This window comes from Calypte anna, chromosome 2 (assembly GCF_003957555.1).
Source record: "Calypte anna isolate BGI_N300 chromosome 2, bCalAnn1_v1.p, whole genome shotgun sequence".
Taxonomy (NCBI): Eukaryota; Metazoa; Chordata; class Aves; order Apodiformes; family Trochilidae; genus Calypte; species Calypte anna.
In genome coordinates this window covers 33,894,689-33,914,880 of record NC_044245.1, presented here as the reverse complement: position 1 = coordinate 33,914,880, position 20,192 = coordinate 33,894,689, and the positions used below count along the sequence as shown (strand labels likewise).

Here is a 20,192-nt window from a genome sequence, read left to right as displayed (position 1 = left end):
AGGGCTGCAGCAGCGATCAGCATTTCCCCCTAGTCATTCCTTTCCATTGATCATTTAAATAAGAGATTATTCTGCTTTCCCATTTTAGCCCACGGATCAATTGTTTAAAACAATAGTGGAGATTAGTACTGAAAACTGGAGCACGAAGAGGAACATATAAAGACTCTGTGCACAGGGTAAAGTAGCTGTATTACTTGAGCTGACTGAAAAAAGGCAGTGAAAGACGCCCAACAAAAGGAGATATAAGCAAACAAACAAAGAAATAGTGGTAGCTAACACTATGTAGATTGGGCCAAATAAAGGCAGGGTCTTGTAATGTCTGTAGTGAAAACACAGGAAGGGAGAGCAGCACGGAGCTAATCAGATGGAAGTGATGGGGACGGTTCATGAGTCTCTGGCTTCTGTTTCATCATAGAAGATTATTTCAAGAGTATTTCAAATAAAAACTTCAGGTTTTTATTTTTCATGGAAATATTACAGCTCTGGCAACAGGAGTGGAAGACTGAGAAACCTTTTACAGCGTGAGCAGTTGGACCATCTTGTACAACTTGGTGGATAAAGAGCATGGAGAAGTGAGCAGTTTCTATAGGTTCACCAAGCATTTAAAGGTAGGCAGATGTTTAGAGTGGTTTTAGTCCTTGGACTTTCAGTGTTCTGAAAAGAAAAGAGCTTGTCCTGTGTGAAACAGCATTCTTAAAGCTAACAGGGTGGTCCATCTTTAAAATGTCTGCTTAAATATTGTTATCTGGAAAATCTCTGTGTCACTTTCATCTCAGGACCCCCACTGAACTCAAACATTAATGATGTGGAATAAACATTTCATTACTACTACTTAAGTTAGGCCCAGTGCTGGCAGGTAGGACTACAATCCAATTATTATATTTATATAATTAATTCCACAGGGTGATTAATTTACCCTTACTGTTCTTAAGTGAGTTATGGTTCTAGATTTGCCACAATATTAGATATCAGCCCCAGGTGTTTTGCAGACCTATAGAACCATTTTATTTAGATTTTTAAATGTTTTTTAGGGTTTTTTTCCCTCTCCTTGCTTTCCTCTGAGACTAAGCAGGTAGCTCAAGTACAAAGCAGGAGAACTGATAAACAGGCAGAAAACCATAACACACAGAGTCTTCTATAGCTTCTCTTTGCCTCAGAGCAAGCTGCACTCTGATGTTCTGCATGTTCTGGTACTCTGTAGCAGTTTATAATTTGACCAGCTGTTTCTCAGAAAATACATGCTTGGGGAAAAAAAAAAGAAAAAAGAGGATAAGGGGATAAGAGGTAACATTTCCAGTGAAATGCAATCCAGACTAAAACCACTTTCGACATCACTAAATGGACTCAAAGCAGAGAGGTCTCTGATCCACATCTACTTCCACAGCTCTGGAGGCCCTGACAGCAGGTGGGGAGGTGCAGGAAAGCTGAGAAAGCAGCGCTGGGCTGAGCTGCACGGGCATGGGCAGAAGCAAGAGAGAAATTCATATCCCCCCACTGCTCTGTGCTTTGCCCACACTCTCTCCAAATAATTGGGCAAGCAGGCTTTCCCTTCCAGGGTGAATTTTGAAGTTATTCTTGTTCTGCAGCTATTCCTTGCTAGGATTAACAGCTTTATCACTATTTTCCATGTAAATGTGACAGGGAGATTTCATTATGGCACTTTTATCATACACATACAACAAAGAGGATTTGAGCTCTGGCACTTGACATTATTTCAGTCAGTAAAAACAGAAAGTATTGCTTAACTGTTTAATCAGATTTCTATTTTATTTCCCACCATGGTTTATGCAATAAAACTTTATTGTAACATACTGTAACTTAAGGTATAAAGCTCTCCTATCAACAGCTGTATTCTGATTTGTAGTCCAATAAGCTTTCTTGCTGCAGATTTCATGTGTACAGTTGTGTTGAGGTGTAATATATCACTGTAGCATTTTTAAACTCAGAGCAATAATATATTCAATAAGGTTGGAAATAAAACATCTAGTTTTCCTTACAATAAATCTTTTACTAAGCCTCTACATCACACGTTCAACAAGGAAATAATACATGTCACTCAGACTAAGGGTTATTGTAGACTGCTGAAGGAAACATGAAATTCTGGAGGTTTCATCAGTTCTGTGAAATTCTGCAGCATGGTAAGTGTACCAATTAGAAAAGGATGTAATGTGTAGCTAATGACACCTCTTGGAATATTCTTTGAGCCCATATTTACTGTTATGATCAGTCAGTTCATTTAAGATGCAGGAGCTGAAAAGTAATACCAAAGTCGAGTGCAAACACCTCTGAGTTCATTAGATGTTGTTGTAATTCAAATTCAGAAGGCATTTCTTTTCTTCTCTGTCATTATTCATATTACTGTGCTTCATATATTCATAATACTGTGCTCGAGCTCCTAAGAAGAGAATTATACATGATCACATATTTACAGTCCCTGCAAAACATGTTTACACCTCAACATCTGTAGCAATGCCATAGTCTAGGCAGCACCCTAATTCACCCCAGATGTCTCTTTAAAAGAAATACTGTAGTGGGGCTACTGTTCATAATATTTTCTGAGTATTGCCTTTATTAATTTGAAAGACTTTGATTTTTCCAGTGTCACAGACATTGGCAGTCACCTTTTTTTTTTTCTTTTTTTTCCCCTGAGGAAGAAAAGCTATATTATGTGTTTAAATGTGAATAGACACTTTGATAATGATTAATCTCTGGAAGTACCAGTTGTTGTACCCATCAGCTGCATTGTATAGAAAGGATTTTATTATACTCAGTCTCTGCACAGCAGAGCACACTCTCCCAGCAGTATTCTCTCAGCTATTGCTTTGAGCACTCTCAGAGAGTGGTTTTTCCAGAGGTCTTTATCCACACTTCACTCAGCATTTTGCCAGCTCAGAAGTGTGCCAGGTGCTCTGCAGTGTTTGGTGATGCTCATTTCACAGGACTGTGGAGAATGAGACTCCATGAGGATGGGTCCACAAACAACTCTCTGTTTTTTGGTGGGATGGTGTGGAGGACAGGGGTCGTCAGCTGTCCCAGCATCATGGTAAAGATGGAGACAAGCCAAAATGAACTGTAGGAATCCACAGTACTAGAAGCAGTACTTTGGAAAAGAGCCAAAGCAAAAGCATTCTTCTAGAGAAGCGTTCTCCTAGGTCCAGAGTTCAGGAGACATGGAGGGTTCCCTGGCCAAATTTCTACCTGCACAAATTTCTACCTTTGATCCATGCTATCCATACTTTGGATATCTGTACTATGGATTTATCCATAGCATGTATTTATCCATAGTATTTTATCCATAGTCTTATGGACTACAGTCCATAAGACTGTGGTCAAACTCTGGGCATCAGAGAATCATAGAATGGTTGAGGCTGGAAGGAACCTCTGGAGATCATCCAGTCCAACCCTCCTCTCAGAACTGGGTCTGCAGGTTCCTTAAGACATCACCCCATCAAGTTTTGACTAGCTCTGAAAATGGAAACTGTGACCTCACTGGGCAACCTCTCCAAGTGTTTGACCACTCTGAGCGTTCTTTAGGCCGAGTAGTTTGAAGATTTGTTCCACATGCTTCCTTTCTTGCATAGTCCATTTTGGGGCTGATCCCTCCAAAATGTATGAGGGTACATCACATAGTAATGGGAGTGTTAATGTATAAAATTTATGTAAAATTAGTCATTAGTTAAATATGAAAGCTGTGATCCCTTTGGGATGAAGAAAAAGAAAAGGTCCAATGTGTATTTAAAGCACATAGCATATTTTTTAGTCCTTCCAGCCTCATTTTCAAATCTGTTCTCCCACAGTGTCCAACTAGGCAGCTATGCAGGGCACTTGCAAAAACAAGCAAAACCAGTGTGCTTGATGACAGCTTACAGTTTGTGGAAAATAATTAAAATCATTCTTCACAGTTCATTTTTTAATTTAAAAAACTACAAGCACGTGAAAACCAAATTTAATCTCCTGTTACAGAATACCAAATTGAAACCTTTCTGAGTGGATAAAACAGTGAATACAATTGCACCAAAGTATCATGGAAGCAGCTCTTCTTTTTTTTTTTTTTTCTTCTGCACTGTAACACCTCTCACATAGGTATTTTTAAAGTAAGATAAAGCTCATGCTTTGAATTTCAGAGAATACAAAGCAGTGGAGGAAGACGGGGAGAGGAAGCAATCAGGGAGAGAGGTTAAGCTGACAGTGCAGTTTCTCTTCAATGACAACCACGTTTTCATAAATATTTTACAAGTGCAGCTTTCAGACAAGCAAATTTTACTGCCACATGAATGTGGCTTGCAAGTTTATAACCTGGACACTTGTGTGTTGTGAATATCCTCTATTCTGCAGATGGTGACAGCAAAAGGTTTGTATTTTGAAGGCTTTTCTCCTGTAGCCTGCTCTCTAGCTGTAAAACTCTTGTGTTATACAGCAGCTGTGCTTCTTGTACAATACCACAATTCATCAATTACTAATTCAATTGAAAGATGTCACAAATATACTCTTTATGACATATTCCATGCTATCCATGAACGGGGCAGAATCTTATCATGTCCAGACAGAGTCATCTCAGAGAGCTGCAGAAAAAGCTGCGTGCTTTTACTTTCAATGCATTTTATTATTAACACTACAGAGGTTCTAAAATGAAAGCTATGGAAATAAATGTAATCAGAACATGCTAAAAGCAAAATTATTGCAAATGACATAGGGAAATGTTATCAAGATCACAAATACCACCACTCAGCATTAGCACTGCTTCCCATAAGTCAATGTTACAATTAGTGGTCATTTGGGGAGCTTAAATATCATTCAGCAAATTGTGTGGGTCTTTCCACTTATTTGAATAAAACAGGAAGAGAGTGACAAATGGCATCCTGAAAGGATGATGACATTGTTAAAAGGCAAACTAGAACTGAAAAAACCTAGAGGGTCTGGAAATGAGTGAAAAGACAAAGACAGCTATCCTAGACATAGTGAGGGCACATGCCACACTCACCCTATAGAGTAGAGGCATTTTGTATCAAATCTCTTCATCTAGCTTCTGGACTCTGCCATAATGTGAGAAATCAAGAAAAATTCAAGGGGAAAGCAATAAAAATGAAGAAAAAAAATTTCTTCTGGAAATTTCTAACCTGCTGCGTAATCTGATTTGCCCTGATCCTGCATTGAAGCTTCTTTTAATCTTTCACAAGAATTACACTCTTGGCTGCAAAACCAGATCCATCCCACCAGCTGTCATGTAAGGGGAGCATTAAGCCTGTGGCAGAGGATATGGTTTGATTCAGCTTGTCTTCCCTGCAGCTTCTTCTGATGGCAGTTCTGCAGAGCTTTTGATAAGAACGAAACCTTCTCATCTCTGGCATATTCCTCGAGCGAATTCCATGATAAATGCTCTGAGCACAGCAATCCTCCCCAGTGCAGGTATGCACTGTATGCATTTCCCTTTACAAGCCAAGGTGAATTTATCCCTGAGGACAAATGCTTAAGAAAAAAAAAAAAAAGCAAAAAAAAAGAAAGCTGTCTACCAGGAGAGCTGATGGCTCCTTGACTGTTTTCTGCTGGAGTCCGGTCTTGTCAATACACACATATCTTATTATTCCTGCAGCAGGAGCAAGGTGATACTTGTTAGGTGAAATTATGCTCCTCAGTGGAATGAAATGTGTATTACAAAATTCTTTTTTCTTTGTCTTTTGCATGCACATACCACAATCCCTTGCAGTCAGCCAACAACAGAAACTGCTCTGGATTTGCTCCTCCAGATGACTTTGGTCTGAAGAATAAGACTCTGAAGTGCAGATACTTCTTTCCATTCTTGCTAATGAAAGGAATAAGAGCAGTGAAGTGTTTGTTACAGTAACTCAGAAAAATTGCTTTAAAGCTGATTGAATCAATTTCCCTTTAGCTTGTTACTTCCAGTCTGGGCAGTTTTAAAGGGTTCAAGCCAAATAACTGCAATCCATGACCCTGACATTATATCCATATCTGTCTCTCTCTTTTTCTGTTCCAAAAGTTCTGCTGCTCATCCCACAGCCTTCTGAGCAAGAGATAAACCACCTGAGAGGGTATCATGTTGGAACATGAAATGCAGCCTTTCTCTCTAGGAGTTCACAAAACACTTCACTTTTTTACTCTGCATTACATGCACCTGTGCTTCACTGTTTTTCTTGTAGGTGTAAGAAGAAAAGATTGGTCAATTTATTTAGTGCCTAGTGTCTTACAAGCACAATGGAATAAAGATATAAGGAGGCTGTGAGCCTTTTGCTCGGCTTTTCAGTTACACACAGACATGTCAAATATTCACTAACTGGGTTGAGGAGTTAAAAAAAAAAAAAAAGTAATGACCAAAACCCAGATAAAAAATTCAAATCATGTTATGCCTGCACTTTCAAAATACAGACTTCTCAGAGTCTAGACCTGCTAAAATTCCTCTTATTACTTAAATTAATATGAAAATATTGCACCTGTACTTCATTGTCAGCTTCCAGCTTTCAGAATAGGTCTTACTTCTTTAAAATGTTCCAGGATGCGGGAAGAAAGATTGTTTGTGCCTATACCAGGACCTCCCCCCATCTTCCCTTCCCCCCACCTCCCCAGTTCTTAATTTTTACCAAAGTCTCTTTGAAAACCTCTCTGGATTTGATTTATTTTTCATCCCAGTCCCAGATAGATACAGGCAATAAGCAATACGCCCTCTGCTTGCTCCTTTCCGATCTTGTATGCACAGTTATTAATCTTCATAATGTTTCTCAGACAGGTCTTTGTTCCCTAATGACTCCAGGCACACCTTTGGGCATATTAGTAGGCAAAAACCCTGGTGTTTTTCGGGACAGATTTCCCATAGTTTAGTTTATAAACCAAGTTCTGCATGTTTATTTAGGCACTCATTCAAATTTGGACCTAGACTTTTAAAAGTAGCAAGCAATCACTGCCTTCAGTGTTGCACAGTTTGACACTTTTTTAGTTGTATTTTGAGCACTTAAGATCTTAAGTTTTGTTATAAGTCAATGTCACTGCAGTTGTCTAACTGCATTTTTAACGTGGACCTTTTCTGTGTCAATCATTTAAGCTTAAGATGTGGAGTAAATCAATGCCTCTTAAAAATACTACAGAAATTGCACAGAATTTAGATTACCATATGCTGTGTTGCTAGTCTCCAGAATTCTTTTTTCTTTTTTTTTTTTTTTTTTTTCAGAGAAATGCATAGAAGGAAAAAATACTTTATGTATTCTATTGTGAGCCTACTGAATGTGCATTATAACCAAAGCCACACAATTCACAGTAAGATGTGTGACTAAAATCAGTGCATCAGTTGCATTAAGTCAGATTGTATGAATTTGTGAGGTTTCTGTTCCTCCACTGACATAGAAAATACTGTTCACTGCCAAAGACAATGAAAACTGTATCTGGTTATTCAGAATGATTCAATATGGGATGGCCAGTCCTCTGTTGAGAAGTTTGTGGTGTTTATTTAAAGATGATCAAATCAGTGAAGAATAATTGCCATGGAAACAAATTCTTTAAGCTTTGCTTCAAGATAATGATTTTGCATCTAGAAACATAAGTTGTGCTGAATAAAAACCAGATTTGGACAGGGTCTTGAAATTTAGACTGTAATGGGGCATGCTGGATTTTCAGCAACACCGAATGTGTTGTACAGATCCAGACAAAAGTCTTCTGGATAGTCTACTCTGGTCTCAGTGATTTAAAAAAAGATAATAATTGAATTAACATTTGGTATCTTAAAAAATATTTTGAAGGTGCATTTTCTGGTTGGTCTTTTTCCATGAGTTACCAGCCACAGAACAAGCAGGGGAAAACAATACAGAAGCATTATTTGCATGTTGAGAGGGAATCAAATTTAAAGAAATCATTAGCTTGTATACACAGAATTTTGAATCTATCGTTAATGACAAATGGTTGCTCTTAAAATTCTATAAAGACAGTATCTTAACACATAATCATTTGTGATTTCTTTGCTCAAGAAGGGGAAAAACGACCCAAAATAGTTCTGTTTTTTAAAAACTACTGCATCATTTGACTGTTGCATTTCACAGGCATAATGAGGCAAGTTTAAAACAAATAATAACATACTTTGATGGAACATATCCACGTGCCCTGTGTTTAAGTAAAATCTGTGCCATGAACTCAGTAATTGGCAAGGCCTTGCCCAGGAGATCTTTAGTGTTTCACACCACTGTTTCCCCTCAAAGGCTAAAAATGCACCATTAACTGTCTAGGGTGTTATTCAGAGCACTCTAAATCAGGAACTAATTTATGCCATGCCAAAAGTAATTAGGATTTGTTTTATTTAGAATGATCATAAGGCCAAAAGGTAAAATTTCTACATAAATACATCGATAGCTATATTTACATCTAGATACATCTCACATTTGAGAAAGAGACCTTCAAATGCATTACAGGAATATGTGGTCAGTGCTTGCAGGAGGAAGAGAATAAATGTAGTATTTAAAAAAACTTGGTTGAAAACACAGAAATTTTTTTATTAGCTTGTATTACATGAAGTGTTTTCTAGCTGACTTTCAGCACTTTGGTGAAAATAAGTTGCAGAATTCTCCATGTTGAAGGGGGACTGAGCCACTGTTTTACATCCCCTCTGGGTAGGGACATTCACAAGAAACAGCCTTACAATTAAAATCCCATTATATGATCTCAAGTTCTGTGAAAGGCCTCTCCAAACAACACTTTGCATAGCTGCTTGGTCACTTTGTTCCTGTGTCCATTTTATTTTTTTCTTTTTCTGAGCATCTTGTTGGCTCCAGCATCAGGATAGTTTAAATACTGCAGATATAACCATAGGTATTTAGATACTGCTACTTATAATCGTAGTGTTGCCTTTTTATGGGTAGATATAACTTCTTCATTAGCCAGTGGTAAAAACAACATTAGTATTACTCTTTAGTCCTATTAATTAGAATTGAGGAATGAATTAGTTAAATTTATGAGAGTCTTAGTCCATACAAGATAGTTTTACTTTACTGTGTTTAATTTCAGCATAATTCATTGGACAGCATAGTAAGCAAATTAATGTTTGGAAAATAATTTTTTAGTTTTCATTCTATCTCTCTCAACTCTCACCATTGTCAGTAGTGTGAGGCCCTCAGTTGAAACAAGCAAACAGTTGCTCCATGGACTTTATTTTAGAATTAACAACTGACTTTTTAACTTCCGCTACTACTTTTCAGAGTTTACCTCACTCATTAGGATACTTGCATTGAAAAGGCTTTTCTCTTGTAAGCCAGAACATGATCAGGTGGGCAGGTCAGGCTATATTTCATTCAACAAAATATACTGGACCAAAGTCAGTATTTAAGGTTTCCTATTAATATTTAGATACCACCCACACTTTTATTAGTTACTAGCATTGCTACCATGTCCTTTCCCTCCATCTTTTTTTGCTCAATATTCTTCTGCTTTCCAGTTTGTAAGGGAGAGGATGCACTAATGAAGAAAGCTTGTATATGGAAAGCAATGCCAACCAGTTCCCTGGGATGCAGCCTTCATTCCACTTACTGAAACCTCCTATTGCCTCAATACTTTTCAGTAGTTCTCTTTATTAGGCCCCACCTGTGAAGTGAAAAGGAACACAATTATTGAAGCAAGCTTGCTTTTACTTGACAGGTTTCAAGTACCAGATCTAATTATTGTGCCATAAACTGACAATTTCAAGGGATAATCTTCTGATAGATACTGTGTTAAAGCCAGCACATTAAACACATTTTCTCATTATGCCAATTGGATTGGAAACAATATTTTCCTTGCCATGGGCACATTAGAAGATGGTCAGGCAAAAGCTGTAAGAAAAACATGTAGCAATTTTATTGTAATTAATACATTCAGCTTCAAGCATGGAACTGGACAGCAATGCCTGTAGGGAGCTCCTATCCACAAGGAGGCATTTTCACTGAGCCACCTGAGAATACGGGGTTCTTGCTGGTATGCATTAGTTTACATATGTCTATGTAGGTACCCAGCACTGTCTTGGAAACTGTTTTGTTTCAGTCTCATTAGAAGAATGCAAACGTTTCACAGATACTTAAATTACTTTAAAGTTCATGAAACTATGAATAGGAGAGATCTCACAAAGTCTGAACAAAGAAAAGACTGAAGTTAGAGTTCAAAAGCTTCAAGACCTAAGAGAATCCATGCTGGAGACAGACGGATCTCTCTGCCTATGAACAAAGCTCCTCCAGTGCTCATAGTGAACCACAAGACAAAACCAGTTAGTCTCAGCTGTTCCAGTGCTCATAAAAGTTCTTTAGAAAGGTAATATATTCTGTAAAAGAATAGACCAAAGGCAACTGCCTGCTTGCCCTCCCCTAGAGAGCGAGACCTATGTAGCCTGGTGTCCCTTGCTTGGCAGCCTCGCGTCTCCAGAGGGGTTACTGGGCTGGCAGGACCAGAGATGCTACCATGTCCCTCAGAGATGGTGTATTTTTTTACAAGAATACTGAGCAACAGAGATATTCCCTGCAGTAAAAGCATCATCTTATCTCCTAAACTTTCCTGATTGATTGAGGAACATTTAGAAGTAAATCCCCAGCTTGATACCACTCTTTATTCTCTTTTGCAGGAAACAAAAAACCCAACAAAACATATGGAGGAGACAGAGATTGAGAGAAAAAGGACAATCTTCTGAGTAATGCAGTCTTCAGATCTGTAGGTGATGAAGCCACTGCATAGGAAATGAACAAATCTTTCCACAGCTGATTCCAGCACCAGTTACTATCAGTATGTTACTTAACCTTTAAAAAAAATGTTAGTGATGTTTTGAAGGGCTGCAGGTGACCATGGTCTCTCCCACCTCATTTCTACTCTCCAAGTGATCTGATTTTGCTGAAGGGGTAAAGAGCTTGCGCATAGGGGTTTTCACCCCAACTTGTACGGTGTAGTACTTGTTGTGCAGGACAGTGCTGAAAAGCATTGATTTATTGCATTTATTTAAGACTGTGATACTAATCTAGTACTGGTGCATCTTTGGATACATTCCCATCACCCTTGGATGCATCTCTTGGTGCAACTCTGAAAAAATATATACATCTATGAATTAGGGTTAATATGTAACTCACAAAGAAATCTTATTCATATGATTGGCCAGCAAAGATCTATTGGGTAATTTTGGAAAAGCACCAATACCCTATTTAACCACACAGCACTCACATATGTCAATTTTTATATTCAGAGCCATGTCCCATCAGGACAAGAATGTGAAAATTAATTCAGATGACATGCTGTTGGTATGGTGCAAATAAACAGTGCTCTGACATATCTCAAAGGCATTTGTGTAACTGCGAGGTGCAGGTGTTTCCAAGAATCCCTGGCATGGCTTATGAATGCTGGAGTATTTAGCTTCAGGCTTTCTGGCCAAAATACACTCCTAACACTATGTCAAGGAAAGAAACATATCAGCCCACAGAATAATTCCTAAATCTTACTGTATCAGGCAGTGATGACTTTCTAAAGAAGCTACTGACAACTAGGGAGGAGAAAGAAAAGCCCCAGGAGAAGGCAATTGCGTATATGGAGATGAACTGGCAACCTCACATGCATAAGACACTCAAAGCCTTTGGATCAGGTCCCTACAGTAAGCTGGCAATGCTTTGAGATAGACAACTCTTTTCCTGTTGCTTGCATTTGCCATGAATTTACTGGAAGCACTGACTCATGCTGAATTAGTGGTGCCTTGGGTTATTTTTATATTGTTTTTGTGTGTTTATAGTTTCTGCTATTTTTAAGGCATGTCTTCAGAATATTTCATTGTAATCTGGCACAATGATTTTTCTGCAAGATATTGAAACCTGAAAAAAAAATCTTTTCAATGTCTTGTTTTGACTTAATTGTAAGCAGACAAATCTATGGATGATAAGCTTTCTTTGTATAAGTCAGTTAATCAAGTAATGGATTGGTTATTAACTAATACATGGAGTTGGCTCCACACCCAAATTACTCAGAGATAATGAAATGATACCTATTAGAATGATTGCACAGCTCTCTGTATCTAAACAGAAAGCAACACTTTTTATATCTGGAAGAAGAGCAGGAAAGTGTTAATGTTCTGAATCCCTGATAAATCTCTGTGGAAAACATCTTTGCTTGGAGTGTTTGTTCACCACATGGTGCATGCTTCAGAAGGTGCTAAATCAGCAAAAGTGCTGAATTTGAAATATCTGGAACATTCATCTGCCTCAGAATTCAGTTATGCAATGTGAAAAGATTCTGAATAGAATCTGATAGTATAATAGCAATGTGGAACTGCATATTAAACATACCTAACCTGTCATTAAAAACCTCTAATTACAGTCATCAGATGAGTCCCTGTGCTGCTACTTGTCGTGCTATATCTATGTATCATTTTAATAGGAGAAGACAGTATTTCTGATTATGTCTCTTAATGTACAATATATGAAAGTTATGGGCCTGAACCTGTTCCCACAGAGGTCAATGACAGTTTTGCCATTGTCTTCAATTAGAGCAGGATGTGGTTTTATGACACTAGAGCTTCATTTGCATTAATTAATTTACTTAGTAGGTAATGAAAAACTTGAAAAAACAGCCCTCTGGCTCATGAGTTTGGCACTGTATTTAATACTTTCATTAGGAATAATTGCATTGATAAACTTTTAAGCAGAAATGGGTAAGGGGAATCAGTGTAGTGGGCAAAATCAAGCTTCCCAGAAGTTGACTGGGAAGGCCTGAGACTGCCTTCTGTGCCTTAGCCTTGCCTTCTTTTATTTGTCTGTGAGTAAGTCTAGGATGCTGAATCTTGAATGCCTAGCAGTGTGAGATGAAAGCGCAACAGTTTCATGCTTTATGGATTTATATGCTTTATACAGCATGGAGAAATTTGTACAGCTGACAGTACAGAACTGGCACCTGGTTTTCAGGTCAGCAGCCTCACTGGGATTGGCAACAGGAGATGAGTGATGAGGTTGAGGTGGTTCTTCACACCATGGCTGAAGCCAGGAGCCACCTGTATGGAAAGATCCATGCAGATGTCATTGAACAGTCCTGTGATAGGAGTCTTACATAGAGTGATTAGATTTCCTAAATTAAATATATCAGCTTCCCTCCTAACATTTTTAGCTTCTTGTCTGTTAACAGCATCAATTATGTTAGCATCAGGCTCATGCCTGGGAAAGACTACCTGCAAAAGCAACGATGGATGCAGTTCTGCCAGACTAGCAAGATTACACTGTGCCAGCTGGTGGGGGATGTAGGTTAATCCCAAAATGCAGTCTGGGACTGAAGAATTATAAGGACATTATATATAATACCTTTCATAGAAAGGACAGGAATCAAACAATCTTCTGGTGAGCCAGTGACAGCTGAAGGATTTTGCTGTGGCTTGCAGGAGGTATGTTATAACCCAGCTGTGGATGCTTGGGTTTCTGTGATCACCACAGTCTTCCCCTGTAACCCTGGCAAAACCACTTCTCCTGGGTGCCTCATCTGTAGCCTAAAGGTAACAACTCTTCTTCTCCTTGTAAAGTTTCTGATTCGGTTGCTTTTCTAAGGTGCTTAGTTACCCAAATGTTGAGAGCCATAAAGTATCCAGATCAATTGAAAAACCCGTCAGTCAGAACTTGAAAACTCATCAGTCTCCGTATTCAGAGCCTTTTATTAAATTAAGAAGAGGGAAAAAAAAAAGTGAGACAAAATTGGCTTGGGGTCTGCTTGCCCCCTTTAGCATATTGCTATGGTTTTAGCCAGGCACACTGTAGTTTATGGACGTTGTTGTAGAAATACTTGCTGAGAAAAGCTATTTTATTAATTGAGTAGTCTCACTGTAAACCATGTGATATCCCAGAAGACACTTTATAAATAAAGTGAATTTGCATCAGGAGTTTTTCAAGGTTCTCTATTTTACAAAATAATAACTCACAGCCTAAACTAAATTCATTGAGGTGAATTTTATCAGTTGTGCACTTTAATATAATGGGAGCAAATGCAATTTCTCGTGGAGACGCTAACAAATGCTTCTTATTTGGCATGATATTTTACACATCTGTGTATCACTTTAAAGAAAGTAATTGATGATGTTCCTCCTACAGAGGAAAGGAGTTTTCAACACAATAAATGAGCCTATACATCTGCCTCACTTTGACCAGCCTCTTCTGCATGAGCCTGAAGAAGATTTTTATTTATGTTTCCCAGAAACAATGTTGAATTCAGACAACAAGAATAGCTTTTTAACTTGAAGGTTTATGGTACTTTCCAACTTTGTTGCTGTTTGTGGCCATCCCATAAGAGCAGCAAAAACCACAGAAATAATAGAAAAGCTAGGAATGCCACAAGGAAAAACACTGAGGCGCAATGAGTTCATTTGAGATGTTTTTAAAGGAAGAGAGCTAATGTCTGTGCATCCCATGTAACATTTACCTCTTCCTGTTAGCGAGACTATAATTTGTCATAAATTCATTTTTTTATGTTGATGGAAGCACACTTCTGTAGTGCACTTTGACTTTTTAAAAAGAAAAATAACCCAGCAGTCCCTTTTACTATTTAACTCTTAGCCTACCACTTCACAGATGTTAAGCAGAAGGCTCTTTCTGTGTCTCTTTGAGAAAGGCCACTTGTTTAGGAAGGTCTTGGTTGGTATTTCAGTTAAAAGATTGGCAATTCAAAGGTTGTGATCCAGCATTCTGTAATTTGTTGCAGAAATTTTATTTTGATTTTACCCTGATTTTGATTGTGTTCCACTTTAAACCGAAGTGACTGCTTTATTTCCCCTGTGATGGGAAATGTAGCATTATGCAGAAAAACTTTCCAACCCTGGAAACCCTTTTTTTCCCCTGCAAATCTATTGCCACTGCTCTTTCTACAACTCTAAAAAGGGTTTTGCCCTGCTGATCACAAAATACAGAAAGGAACACATAAGCTGGCTGACCCTCAAGGCCTCTGCTACCTGTTGTCAAATTCACCTCCAAGTCTCCAAAGTCACAATTTGTGCCTGATTACCCAAATAAATGTGCCCAGCTATTTATTTCTCCCTAAAATGTGATTGCTGTCTAATAGATACAGTCTTCAGATATTATCTTCTTAAAAACTTCTTGGAGAGCAGCTGCTGCATGAAGGCAGAGACCCAGGTTGATGGCACCACTGGGGAAAAGAATGCCACCCAGGCTCAGCAGGTACCTATTCTGTGTGGCTTACAGACTGGTCAAGCAGCATGGCAGTCCCTCCAAACTGGCCACAGAAAAGGCTGCCCCTTTCTCACTGGTGGAATAAAAGGGCACTGGCTCAGGTGGCAGCAGGTGTATTATGGCATGGAGTTATGTTGTTGCAGCAGAAAATGTATATAGCACCTTCGTATCAAACTACACAGGAAAGCATTCTTCATTCATTTCATTACTTACAGTATAACTTGTTTAAAATATGTCTTAATGCATAATATCCGAGTCAATAAAAGGCTAAAAGAACTAGAAAGCACACTAAATTTAAATTAGAGGTTACCTAGATATTTTTTGGCATTTCATCTATCTTTCAAAGAATGACAGAGAAGTTTTGGGTTTACTCCTGGAGAATGCAATGAGATGTTTATGCATACTTACCAATTCAGAGCCATTGTATATACTAGATAATCTTCATTAGATATTGGGTTTGTTCAGGGGGCAAAGAAAAGTTTATGTAAGATTTAAATGAACTCCAGTGAAGGAGTTTCCCTTTCCACTTCTTTCTTAAAATCATGCTCAGCTGCAGAAGACCCATCAGGGCATCTCTAGACATCTTGAAGGAGGAGAAACGGGGAGAAGAGTCTTCATTCCTTTGGTATTTTATCTTAAGCTGTCTAAGAATAAAGGGTCAGGAACAAATGGATTTAATATGAGCTGAAATCTCAGAATCTCACAACTCTTACTCATCCAGTTGTCTCCATACGTCATTGGAACTATTTGCATGATGAGCAGCAGAGGTCTTCTTTAGTGGTACTCAGGGAGTTGTCTTTGGCTTGCTTTCAGAGACTTTAGAGAGACAAAATGTCCACTGAAACCTCACACCTGTGCCAAAACTAACTTCCAGGATGTTCCTTCTGAATCAATCCAGATGCAAAATCACCTCGAAACAGGATCTTAGTGAAATTCTGAAGCCATTATCTGATAGGAGTTTTTGTAATAAAATTTCTTCAAAACAAGATAATAAACTTGATATTGATGAAATACATAATTTTTATTTTTTTTTTGCCTAACAAAGTATCAGTTAATGCACAATACTATACAAACTAATGGGATGGTTAGGCAAAAGAAATGCTTTTGCAAAAGTGTTTCCCACAACATGTGATTCTTGGAAAAAAGATTACTTAAAGTTATATTTATTACCCTACAGTTCTGATAATGTAAATGCTTTTCTTCAGTGCAGTGACTGCAGTCAAAATGCATACGTGTCCTATATAGAGCACTGTCATTCAATTAACACAATTATCTGATTTTTTAAAACCCAGAAGCTTTTTTCACTTATTTGTAAAGAAAGTGATTATATAAAGAAAGTTTGCTCTCCCTCCATTTAACAGCTATATGTGCATGCCAGCAATCTTTGCCAACTACCGTTTGATGTAATTAAGTAATTAAACTTTATGAATATTCTGATCATTGACTAGTTACTTTGTTTTGGATCTATCTAAAGAAGCCAGCCTGCCAATGAGACAAATAGATGAGAACACAGAGTAGCCTCAACAAGACCACTGCTGCCTGTAGAAAATACAGCAGGGAGCATACAGTGTAACCTAATTAATTTTCTATTAAAGGACACGTAGAGAAAAAGCAGCAGCTGCACGTAGGTCCTGTTTCCTTCTTCGCCTAGAATCTAAGTTTGAAAACTCTGGAAAAGTGAGACGTTCCATGGAAAAATGCTGGATTTCCCAGCACTCCAGCTTCCTTGAGGGGGCCAAGGAGATGGTGATGCTGCTCCTGAATGGGAAACTTCGTTCTCCCTACAGACGCCTTGCTATAGGCTCTCTGCAGGCTCAGGTAGGCTGTTCTTTCTGAACTCCCTGTTTCTGTAGTTCTCCCCACACAGAGGGAGAATAAACTCCCGTGTGTTCCCCAGGGCATTGCAACCCACGCATTAGGACCCCCTGATCTATGGGCCTGATTAGGCAAAGCCATGTGTCTGGGGTGGATGAGGCACAAGCTGTGGAATCCTTGGAAAGTCAGCTGCAGCAATGCTGAAGCCAGACGTGTTTCAGTGAAAGGGTCTGTTTTGAATTATGCTTCCTATTAGTGGTAGATTTAAAAATTAGGGAACTATGAGTAAATCTGGAACTTAACAAGGCTTAAAATAGGCCTGGGTCACAAATCTTGCTAACTGTGTGATGGGCTGGTCTTTGGTGCAACAGCAAGGAGGTCTTTAAGAAAAAAAGTAAGTAGAAAAAAACGGAGCGACTAGAGTATGGGGGGTGGGACATAATAAAGCTAAGTTATTTCTTCTCATTTGATGTTCTGAAACTCAGAGAAAGCTCACACAAATGGTAAACATATGGAATAAATTATCAGGAAAAGTGATCCCAAAACAAAGACTACAACAGAGTTCAAGTGACACCCTTGACTCATTTCTGGAACAGGAATGGATGGAGCCATAAAGTCAACACAAGAAAGTAGGATTATGATTAACCCGAAAAAGGGCAAGCAAATTGGACTACAAGCCATTTTCCCATTCTTTATGGCAGCTTCCCAAGACTGCACATCTGAAATGTGTAATTTAACATAAGCCAAAAGAACTCTGCTTGCCAACCACAGAAAAATTAATGAAACATGCTCTTGTACCAGAAGAATAGAAAGTATTTATACAAATAAAGAGGCAAGATCTATTTCCACACATATGAACCCAGATGTGTGTGCCTGTTTATTTTGAAATTAGATAACTAACATAAAAATCATTATGCAACATTATAGAGGTCAGTTAGTTAACTGCTTGAGTTTCAGTCAAGATGGCCATAAAATCAGGTAATAAAGATGCAATGCTTTGAAAACCCAGATGTATTTGGAATTAGTTGTTCCATGCAATTCGAAGAGATGTGAGAGGTCAGCAGAACAATATAATCTAACACCATGTCTACACTTCAGACTTCATCTGGCACAGCTACATCAAGCAGAAGTACAAGACTGTTTAATACCTGACTGATCCAGCTGTACCACCAGCTGTGGCACAAGTGCTAAGATAATTACACTGGTATAAAGGTGAAATTTCACAAATACAACTTCTTTTCCTTTCCTTTTCCTTTTCTGCACTGGTACGATACACAGATGTGCTAACCTGACCGCAGCTCTAACACAAACATTTTCTGTAGCAATAACATAGATACAGCCAAAACCACCAAGGTCACAGAAGCACATGTGAAGAGTTTACTTTGACTATTTCTACACTAAACATATTACATCACTGATGTGCTCCAAATATATACGACAAGGGATTTGTGGGAAGAATTTATCAAAGCTGTCCCATAAGCAAAACTTTACAAAGTCAGCCCCTTAGCAGCCCAGCTGCGCATCCCTGCCTCTGCCCACACATCTATGCTCATGGATGCCAACTCCAACAGCTCTGTCCCCCTTGCTTCTTTCCATTTATTTCACTGCATGCCTTGTGTGTGTATCTGGTTTTCTCCCCTCGATGTCTCTGGCTTTATTTTACCAGCTGTAACCTTGGGGACACTGGCACAGCTGTGGCACGAAGTCAGGATGGAATCTGCTGCCCCAGCCCCTGACAGTGGTAATGATGGTGGCATTAGTGGGAAGAGGAGCACCCAGCAGGGCCTTGCTGAATGCCAGGGCCGACATTCTCTCCCTTATTCCCTCAGTAGCGCCATCCTGCCTACAAACAGGCAAGCTAAGGTCTGGGGCGTGCTCCTAATGAAGCCTGGACACATATTTAGAACAAACGGCTCCAAAATTCATCGCTTTTCACACCTTTTGACCCTTCCACCATCCCGCCCTCCCTGTGGGACAAGGGCTGGGCCGCCAGGGAAGCGCCCGGCGCTTGGGCGGGACAATGAGTGGACCAATCAGAGAGCAACTTTCGGGCACTCTCAGCCAATAACTTCTCATGGGCTTCGGGGCGGAGGCAAGCAGGGGAGGAGCGCTGAGCGCCATCTTTGAGTCTGGCAAGAGGCACGGGTGCCCTCATGCAAAATGTCTGCCGGCAGCGGTCACGTAGGAGGCAGTCCCCGGGCGGAGGCGTTGCTAGCGGGGGGGGAGCGGGGGACGGACACCGGGCAGCGAGTGCCAACGCCGGGAGGGGGAAAGCGCATGCGCGGCACTGCTGGGCGGGGGCAGTGAGGAGGGAGGGCGAAAGCGTAGCGGATCCCCGACCCGGTCCTCGAAGCTCCGCCCCGGTGCTCGAATCCTCGTCCCGGTGCTTGAATCCCCGCCCCCGACGCTCGAAGCCCCGCCCCGATGGGTAAAGCCCCGCCCCCTGTGTCCGAAGCCCCGCCCCCGCGGTTCGTGTCCCGGCCGTTGCTGCCGGGGGGGGGGGGGGCGGGGCCTCCGCTTCCTCCCTGTCGGGGCCGGGGCCGGGGCCGGGGCCAGGAGGAGCCGTCGAGCCCCGCCTGCGGGGTGTCCCCGGCTGCCCCCCGGGCGCCCTCAGCATGCAGGGCGCGATCGCCATCCCCGAGGAGGTCTGCAGCCTCCTGGCAGGTAAAGCCGGCCGCCGGCAAGGAGGGAGGGCGGGAGGGAGGGCTTCTTGAGGGGCGGGCGGAGAGAAGGCAGAGAGGGGCGGGTCGGCGGGGGGTGTGACTGGCCGGGGCAGCCCTGGGGGGGACCATCCCCTGGTGCCACAGCCCCGGCGGAGCGCTCCTCGACGTGCGCGGGGTTCTAGTTTCCAATTTCATGGGTTCGGGGCTTTCCTCCCCTCCACCAATTGCTCTTTCCCGGTTACTTCCTCCCCCTGTTCCCCGACGGCGGCTCTCCGGAGCGGTGCTTCCTTTCCCTTCCCCGCGGCAGCCCGGCGCACACGCCATGAGGAAGGAGGCAGAACCGGCTGCCGCTCTCGGCCTGCCCGTCGCGCTGCGGCTGAGGGCTCGCAGCCCCCTCGTACGCCTCTGGGAAGGGGGGAACTGGTGGGACGAGCCCCGGGGGGTGTGGAGGCCTCCGCTTGACGGGCCCATGTTTAGGGAACCGGCAGCCGGGCGGGCCCCGCGGCCCTGTGTCACTGCGGGGTCAACTTCTGAGCGACCGGGGGACATTTTCTCCCCGTCGGGGGTC

The 20,192-nt window shown here is 40.8% G+C and overlaps 1 protein-coding gene across 4 annotated transcripts in view; it reads left to right on the top strand.

The window, feature by feature from the left end:
* The first annotated feature begins 19,473 nt into the window (after positions 1-19,473).
* SKAP2 (src kinase associated phosphoprotein 2) overlaps positions 19,474-20,192 on the top strand; it is a 120,407-nt gene continuing 119,688 nt past the window's right edge. For 3 of the 4 annotated variants that reach the window (XM_030445852.1, XM_030445851.1, XM_030445849.1), the window contains exon 1: positions 19,479-19,625. In XM_030445852.1, the coding sequence (XP_030301712.1) occupies positions 19,577-19,625 (49 nt within the window). In that variant the 5' untranslated portion in view covers positions 19,479-19,576. Of the gene's footprint in view, positions 19,626-20,192 lie in introns of all 4 variants that reach the window. The other variant, XM_030445850.1, reaches the window with a different exon arrangement.